The sequence below is a fragment of the Triticum urartu genome, chromosome 5A (genome assembly GCF_056163025.1).
Source record: "Triticum urartu cultivar PI428250 chromosome 5A, HENAU_Tu73, whole genome shotgun sequence".
Classification (NCBI taxonomy): Eukaryota; Viridiplantae; Streptophyta; class Magnoliopsida; order Poales; family Poaceae; genus Triticum; species Triticum urartu.
This window is the reverse complement of record NC_141877.1, coordinates 9846459-9855541: the sequence shown is the minus strand read 5'-3', so window position 1 is coordinate 9855541 and position 9083 is coordinate 9846459. Positions and strand designations below refer to the sequence as shown.

At 46.6% G+C, this 9083-nt stretch overlaps 1 protein-coding gene across 1 annotated transcript; it reads left to right on the top strand.

The window, feature by feature from the left end:
- The first annotated feature begins 948 nt into the window (after nucleotides 1–948).
- LOC147967446 (uncharacterized) lies at nucleotides 949–4922 on the top strand. The gene is made up of 7 exons (XM_087523133.1): nucleotides 949–1027; nucleotides 1600–1752; nucleotides 1833–1987; nucleotides 4088–4366; nucleotides 4458–4588; nucleotides 4722–4839; nucleotides 4908–4922. The coding sequence occupies exons 1-7, from the start codon at nucleotides 949–951 to the stop codon at nucleotides 4920–4922; spliced, it is 930 nt and encodes a 309-aa protein (XP_087379259.1).
- The last annotated feature ends 4161 nt before the right edge of the window (nucleotides 4923–9083 follow it).

The following is a 9083-nucleotide window of genomic DNA, read 5'->3' as shown; positions in this document are numbered from 1 at the left end:
AAAATTTCAATTTTATTTTCAGAGACTTCTCTATTTTTCTTTTTCAGAAACTTTGCAACTTTTTCTTTCCTATTTTCTGAACATAATTTTTCGTTGGAAAAATAATGCACAAAAAGGACTTTAAAATCTGCCCAAAACTGGACAAAACCTTGAAGAAAAAAAATGAAAACGGGCAGCTCCAGCAGAACTCGGCCTCGCGCGGGAGGCCCGCAGCGGCCCAAGGCCTGCGCTTCCGCGCGCTCGAGCGAGCCGGCCCGGTCCGCTGGATCTGGCGGCCCAGCAACCCAGCTGGCCTGCTCCCTTTCTGGCCCAGCGGCCTGGGGCGGGGCTAGGGTTTCACGGTGGCCGTCGATCTTAATCCGACGGTCGCCCTTGCTTTTCGCCAGATCAAAACCAATCGATGCGGTGGGGGGTGAGGGGAACCCTAATCCTTTCCTCCCCCGCGCGCCCCTCGCACCCCTCTCGCTCGCTGTCCCGACTGAGTCGAGCCACCGTGCCGCGGCACGAGGCCGGCCGCTGGCGACGAGCGCCACTGCGCCACGATGCGCGAGCCTGCCCTTTCCCCCCTCCTTTCCTTTTACAGAGAGAGAGGGACGCTCGCGGCCACCTCTGCTCTCCTTGTCTCGCTCCCGACTGCGCCGTTGCTTTTGACGCCGGTCGCCGGCAGCCGGAGACAGGGTTGTGCTCCGCCTTTCCCTGGCGAGCTCTTCTCCATTCCCCCTTTCCTCCCTTCTACCCCCCTTCAATCTACTACTTCTCCTTGTGCAGCAACAGAGAGAGAGAGATGATGCGGGTTTCGATGCAGTGACGTGGCCATCCCCTTCGCCGGCTGCGCGTCCGCCTTGCGGTGAGCGCGCCGCCGTCGAGCGGTTTGGCTGCGGTGCCTACTTTGAGGTTTTCCTTTGCCCCGTGAGGGGTGGTACCTTCGTCCGATGCCTCGGCTTGCCGATGCGCGTCGAGATCGAGAGGGTCAGCGCGGCCTTACGGTGGCACTCTTTGCCGGCGAGGCCTGAGGCCCTCTCCGGTGGTCTTTGCCCTGTTCTAGGGTTCTTTTGGGGGTAGGGATCTCTTTTTCTTTTCTGTTTTATCTGTTTACCGAAAAACATCTAACCAAGATGGCCTGATACCATTGATAGACCCACTTGGATCGTGTAGGCTAGATCTTTCCGGTAACCTACCTTCCTTGGGTGCGGAAGAGCTCGATCCAGAGCCGGCCATGGTGATGTAGAGGCCGGTGATCGCAGAGAGATCGAGATGGAGAGGTGGTAGTGGTGCTTCCTGTGAGCACTGCGATTGCCCTAGATCGGAAGGGGATATCGGTGGGGAGTCTGGCGGCGCGGTGAACCTCGTACCGTGCGCCCCGGCCCCCACCTCTTTATATATCGCAGGTCACAGGGGCCCACCAACCATAGAACGGTTGGGCGCCCCCGATCAGGGCGCGAATAGATCAGGGCCCGATGGGCCGTTGAGCCCACTCGGTGGAGAGATCAACCTAACAGGTAAATGCCCCCCTCCCCACGTTTCCCCCATTCTTTTTCTCAGCTTTAATTTCCCCATTCATTGTTAATTTCCAACCTGATCTTAATTTTCTTTATGTAGATCGTCTAGCTGACCTGTTCACTATGGATCACTACTGGCACCAACCATCTTCCTGCCTGCGCAAGGACCGTCGTCTCCTTCCCATCCGTGAACTCGCAAGAGATGCAGTGCTTTCTGCTGCAAAATCCGTCATTTTGCTCTCGTCCTTTCTCGGTCTGTATTCAACGTCATGTTTGCTTCTTAATTAATATTCGGTACCTGGCCAACTGTTTGTAGCTTTTGTTGCTTTGTAGAGGACCAACCGCTGAATAAATGTTGTGGCTTGTGGTTTCAAAGGGACGGCCAGAGAAAAACGGCCCTTGTTTTGACGTCTGCCCATCTAATTCGTAAAGATGATATCCACAAGTGGAAGCGGCAGTGGACAGGCGAGTATCATCAGAATGCGAAGGTGACCTTCTTAACATTCACTCTTTGTCATCCTAATTACAGCAAGATGATTTTAAGTGACACCTGGAAAGATGATTTTACCCTTAGTGCCCAAAATTATTCATGGGACCAAAGAAGCAATAACTTATAGTTCCTAAAAGAGTCTAAGGCTTACATACACAATCATCATGGAAGCCAATGAACCAATTTTTAATTCAAAAAATGCACACAATCCATATCTAGGATTCAAGTTCAAAAGTTTGGATTTCAATCCAAAAACAGGCAAACCTCCCCTGTAATTTGATGTCATGCCCCCTGCACAAAATTCACATATATATCATTCATCACACCATATCCACGTTTGCCATAAGCATGAGACATAAAACATCCAGGTTCACATCCGAGTACACGGACATGACAAGCATCGTATCCAGGTTCACATGCATGAGTCCAATTAAGTCCACACATACATCACATGAGCAGCACAAAAGTGACATTTAACTAAAATAAATTACATTGATGTTGACAAACTGAGGCTTTTGCTTCTAGTGCTCATTGCAGGGCAATCTGGCCGGTTAGTTCTTGTAGCTGTTTTGCTTCTGGTGCCCATTGCAGTTCTCGTAGTTGTTTCAGCAAGCACCGTCCTTTTCCTTGGCACATGAATAGGCTCCGGTTGATTAGATCTAGCTGTTGATCTGCACTTGTCCATTTATGATATAGGAGCAAATAACATTAACTTGCATAATACGTGAACAAATAAAATTCAGAATTAGTAAAAGTAAGACATAATTTGAGTTTGTGGACTGGGACACTGTAATCAGAATAGCTCTTCAAGTGTAGTCTAACAATACTGACAGTACAACTGAATATCTGTGCTAAAATGCAACTTGATGTTTCCCAAAGGATGTTTTATTTATGTCAAAATCCTGTAGAATCAATTTGGTGAGCTTTTACATCTAAAAAGTGGGACTTTTTTTTGCAGAACTCAACTAGAAATAATGATTCATGAACTGAAACCACAATGGTTCATCAATCATAAACTGCTAGTAGAAGCAGTGATATATGAGCACATCAAACTTTAAAAACACTGCCAACAGAAATACAAACAACAATAAAATGGAGTATGTCGTACCTACAAAATTCTGAGCTATATCCTGGGCATATGTCATCAACAACTGAAGTAAAAATTAAGCATGCATCATCCAAATGACCACCAAGCTCAAGCTCTCAGCTCGGCATTGGCTAATTGGCAACACTAGTAAATGAAAGTTGTATTCAAGGCTCGAAAGGAAACATTCTAAATATGTTGATTTCACTACGATAAGCTACTGACAAGAACAAGGAAACATTAATTAGACAGCGTCCACACAGAAGAGGGTGAAGATACCTCCAACAGCAGCAGATGGGGGATGCTGCTGCGTCGGTGATCTTTAGCCCCTCTTGGCCGCCATCTGAAGCCCCTCCTTGGCTGCCCTCCACAGCACCATTTCCCCCAGCCACTCACGGTGTCCCAACCGCTGCTAGGAGACGCCACCGTCGTTAGGAGTATTGGTGTGGCCGCCGTCATTAGGAGGATTGGGGCCGCCGCCGTCGTTAAGAGGACTGGCGCCGCTGCCGCCGGTCGCTAGGGTTAGGAGGAGAGGGGAGAAAGACAGGGACGAGTCAGGGTCGGGAGATAGCTGCCGGTTCGGTATGGGCAGGGCAGTTTTGTCCACGTAAAGAAAACTCATGAGGGTCCAAACGGCAGATGCTAATAGAAGTAACGGAAGTGTTACAAAAGGCATAAATTTTAGCCTTAGTGTTAGACAAGGAAGAAATTTTTGTTCAGTGTTAAATAGGGAAGTGAAAATTAAAATAGTGTTATATAAGGATTTTTCTCTTTTTATTTGCTTGTTTATGCCCTCTCAAATTAAATTATTTGTAATGACTCAGTTACTACACTGGTGGCTAGTTGCAAATTAAATGTGTCATTATCTTCAACTTTGTTAGAACAGAGAATTAGAAACAAAAAAAGTTATTCTGGCGCTTGACTTTCATGATAGTTGATCTCTCAAAAATGTTTTCCTCAATATAAGTTCTTTCGAAAATGTAGTGTCATAACCTTTGCCACGGTCTATTTTAGGTCATTGTTCATTTGCTGGATAATAAAACTACACAAGGCCAGCTCATCTATCTTCAAGAGCATTATGAATTTGCTATTTATGAAGTTCAAGTGGACAAACCAGTTCATCTACCCACTTTTAATGACCGTGTGCATTCTGGTCAAGATGTTAACCGCCTTGGAAGAGATGCAAATTTGGATATAAAGATAACACATGGTAATTTGGCCTATGACATTCCATCTCGGTATGAGAGATGCCATTACATGTATTTTCTTCGTGATGCATCTAGTCTCAAACTGGTATGTTACATCTCAAATTTATATTTTGCATCTCCATCTTATTTCCTTCTCACTACAAATCGTAATATTCGTCATTACTATAATGCTCTAGTTACATGATGATGGAGGGCCCATCATTGACTTAGAAGGAAAAGTTGTGGGTCTAGTTAACAATCAAATCAATGAGACGTTTGTACCTTCGTCAATATTGCATAAGTGCTTCGATTTTTGGAGGAGGTTTGAGTACGTATTTCCCCTTTCTCAATTCTTTGTTAGTAACATGTGTGATACCTATGTCTTGTAAAGATATTAATGTTATGATGTTCTTTTTAAAATTTGTATGATATTCATTTGGTCTTCATTTTATTTGGTCTAGTTGCATGCCTCGCCTCCACCTTGGAATGACATTTAGTCCAATCAAGTTTTTAGATCCTATTTGTATTGAGAGGATGACTCGTAAGCATAACATCGACTCTGGTCTTATTGTTCAGCAGGTATATATGTGGCTTTTTATATAAATTTTGTTCATTTGGTAGCATATGGGGTATGCTCTCACTGGTAGAAAAAGGGCCTATAGTCCCGGTTCGTAAGGGCCTTTAGTCCCGGTTCCTGAACCGAGACTAAAGTGTCGGTACTAATGCCCCGACCCTTTAGTCCCGGTTCAATCCAGAACCGGGACTGATGGGCCTCCACGTGGGCAGTGCGCAGAGCCCAGGCAGGAGACCCTTTGGTCCCGGTTGGTGGCACCAACCGGGACCAATAGGCATCCACGCGTCAGCATTTCTGTGGCTGGGGTTTTGTTTTTTTAAAGGGGGGGGGGTTGGGGGTTTTGGGGGGTTAATTTAGGTGTTTCATAAATTGTGTTAGCTAGCTATAATTAATAGAGAGAAGTGTCCTCTTTTATGTCCGTGCTTGGTCGACGCTACGTACTATACATACGTATAGAGAGGACTAGACACGCTGGCTAGCTAGTAAGCAAACGAAGGAAACAGAAGATCGTGATGAACATATATGCATACAGAGAGAAGTGATATCGACCACCTCTCTTTCTCCGAGAGATTGGTCGAACAACAAGTTCTCGTATATCTATCTAACACTACCGGCTACATATATACAATAATTATCTCTTACAAATATAATCATACGGACTCAGGGTTAACATAGAATTCTCCGTCTTCAGGGATCACGTGGTCAAGAAAGAATGCCGCCAATTCCTCTTGAATTACTCGCATGCGAGCTGGTGCTAGGAGTTCATCCCGCTTCCGAAACATCTAATTTAAAGAAGGGGGTCAATACATATATATATGAATGAATGAAACTCAACACAAATGATGGTAATAAAATAAAATTATGAATGTTGTTATTTACGTACTTCATATTGTTTGTCAGTGTAGCCCCGCTCACAGGTCGTGTGGCGGATAGATTCGCAAACATAGTATCCACAGAAATCATTCCCTTGTTCCTGCCACAACCACTTTACAAGAAATAGAGGTTAATCAAACTGATAAGCAAGAATGCCAAATGGTATTGATGAAACTAGCGCTTGAATGACTAGTAGATGCGCTTAAAATGCTACTATAGCTAGTACTTACTTTCGGGTGTCTAAATTGCAGCTCCTTCGGCAGTCCCGGAGCTTTTCTGGTGAATTTTCTCCAAACCCTGCCGGACAAAGAAAACAATTACTTGATATATCAGGAAATGAACAAAGTTGCTGATATGGTGGATAATGATCGATTTAACTTACTTCTCGAGTATTTGAGTCATGTCTGCATAGTCCTTGGGATCTTTTCGTCTTGAGTCTAAGACGGTTACTAGTCCCTGCTCAAGCTTAATATGTAGGAGAATAAAGTGGAAACTGCACACGCATGCATAACTCATCAATTACATTACTATCACCTTGACTAATATATAAGGGAAACCGAATACGCACAAGACAGTAACACTCACTTGAAGTTGTAAGGAAAGAGTATTATATCTTTGTTTTGATTTATTATCAACGATTGTAGCATGCTGGCCTCGGTATCTGTGGCATGAAATTTAACCTGAGTTGCATCTATGAGATATGTGTTAATGAACCCAATATCACCGACTTGTCTTTTCTTCAATTCGACGATCTTCAATCTGCATAATATAGTGAGGATGATTATAAATACATGCAATGAAAGAGCTAAGCTATATAGAGAAACTTAATGACAGAAGTAGTACTACTTACAGACAGTAGCAGGCGACCGTTGTTTTATCGAGGGCCAATTGATTGAAAAACTGATAGAACTCCTCAAATGGAACAGGCAACAAATCAATTCCAATGAGGTCATGCTCCTTTTTAACTTTCAAATACAAAGTACTCCTCCCCCCAGAGTCTCTACAGATTTTCAGGTACCAATCATGCAATCTTTGCATCATCGTTGATAGAGATCTTTCATCTTTGACGAGAGGCTTCCCGTACTCGTATCTTTGTATCTGCATCTCCATGGGTTCATAATGTACTTCGTCGGGCAGGTAATCTGCAAGATTGCTATAACCGGGCACCATCCTCGGATCATTAGCGACGTTGTGTCTAGGCACCTTGAGCGGGGGGCACGATTGCTTCGCTTGTTCGCCGAGCTGGGCAATTTGTTTCCCAGCTCGTCGTTCTTTCAGCCTTTGATCACTGACAGTACTTCCCAACCGCTCCGCTTCGGCAAATTCCTTTCCAATAATGCGGTCATAGTTTCCTTTCGACGGATCAGACTTCGGTGGTTTTGTCAGGGCAGCCAGAGTTCGCTTCACTTTCACCCGATCTACCTTCTCTTCCGGAGGTGGATGTTTCTTTGCTTTCACCCCTTCAAAGAATTTCCTCACTTCTTCTCGTGCGATCTCGGCGTTCTCCTCCTGGGTCCTCTCATATGGTAACTTCTCCGGAGTCTTCAGAGAAGGACCGAATCTGTATGTCCTCCCGCCTCTGGTTGTACTGCTAGACGCCGACCGAGCAGACGGAGTAGTTGTCTTCTTTACTTGCTTAAGAGGCGGAGGAGAAGGACTACGACGCGCCGGAGCAGCTGGAGCGGCGGCAGGTCTCTTCCGCCCTTGCTGACGAGGCGGAGAAGGAGGAGGCTGGCTGCTCGGGCGCGTCGGCGCAGGCGGAGAAGGAGGCGGAGTGCCGCCACGCGCCGGAGAAGGAGCCGGCCGAGGGCCCTGATCGTCACTCGCCGGAGGAGGAGGCGGTGGAGGAGGCGGAGTGCCCTGACTCGCCGGAGGAGGAGGAGGAGGCGGAGGCGTCCAGTTCGGAAGGTTGATGAGCTCCTTCCGCCATAGGCATGGAGTCTTCAGAGCAGACCCCAGCCGAGTCTCCCCTTCACCGGTAGGGTGGTCAAGCTGGAGGTCCTCAAATCCCTCCGTTATCTCATCCACCATCACCCTAGCATATCCTTCTGGAATCGGCCGGCAGTGAAAAGTTGCACCGGGTTCAGTAGGATAAACAGAGCCAACAGCCGCCTTGACCTTGAAATTCATCCATTGCGTCATAAGGTGGCAATTTTGAGACTCCGTGATAGCATCCACGGGATAGCTGGCAGGAGCCGTGAAGGCATGCTCCGGCTGAAGCAGCTCGGTGGAAGCCACGTTGCTTCTGCGCTGAGATGGCGGGGTAGCTTCGGGGGAGGCTTCGGCAGTACGTTTGCTGCGATTTGCTTCTCGTTCCTCTATCGCGTCTACCCTTGCTTGCAGCGCCTGCATTTGGGTCTGCTGCACTTTTTTCCTCCTCTCATGGGATTTGTAACCGCCTGCGTCCGGAAACCCAACCTTCCACGGAATGGAGCCTGGCGTGCCTCGTGTCCGTCCAGGGTGCTCAGGATTCCCGAGGGCCATTGTGAGCTCGTCGTTCTCTCTGTCTGGAAAGAACGTCCCTTCCTGCGCTACTTCGATATACTGCTTAAGCTTACTGACTAGTATGTCCATTTGATCGTTCGTCCAAATGCACTTCCCTGTTTCAGGGTCCAAGGTTCCGCCAGCCCCGAAGAACCAAGTCCGGCAATGGTCTGGCCAGTTATTTGTCTCTGGTTCGATCCCTTTATGAACCAGATCATTCTCAATCTTGGACCACTTAGGCCGGGCTGACCCCGTGCGATGGTGAAGCTTCTTCTTCGCAACATTTTGCTTGTTTGTCACCGAGATCTTCTTACTCTTTTCCGATGTCTTGTGGGCCACAAATGCGGGCCAGTGATCTCTGATCTTCTCATATCTGCCCTTGAATTCTGGTGTCTCATTATTTTCGACAAACTTATTCAGCTCTTTCTTCCACCTCCTGAATAGTTCTGCCATCCTCTTCAGAGCAAAAGACTTGATTAATTTCTCTTTAACTAGGTTCTCTGGATTATCCTCTGGCGGTAGGGTGAAATTTGACTTCAGCTCAGTCCAAAGATCATTTTTCTGCATATCATTGACATAAGACACCTCAGGGTCTTCTGTAGCCGGCTTAAACCATTGTTGGATGCTTATCGGGATCTCGTCCCTAACCAGAACCCCGCACTGAGCAACAAATGCGCTCTTTGTCCGGAGGGGTTCAATAGGTTGGCCGTCGGGCGCGATTGCTGTGATCTCAAGCTTTTCATCCGAGCTCAACTTTTTATTCGGGCCTCGTCTCTTTACCGAAGTTGTGCTCGATCCGGAGGGCTCGAAAAAAAAAACAAAGACTTAATTAATATGTGTACATACCAAAACAATGAATGCATCAATCAGCTAGTCAGCATAGGCTTAACTA

Coding starts and splice junctions, on each gene's coding strand:
- LOC147967446 (XM_087523133.1), top strand. CDS start 949: ATGCGCGTCGAGATCGAGAGGGTCAGCGCGGCCTTACGGTGGCACTCT. Junction 1,988..4,087: donor AGTATCATCAGAATGCGAAG/GTGACCTTCTTA, acceptor GGTCTATTTTAG/GTCATTGTTCATTTGCTGGA. Junction 4,589..4,721: donor GATTTTTGGAGGAGGTTTGA/GTACGTATTTCC, acceptor TATTTGGTCTAG/TTGCATGCCTCGCCTCCACC.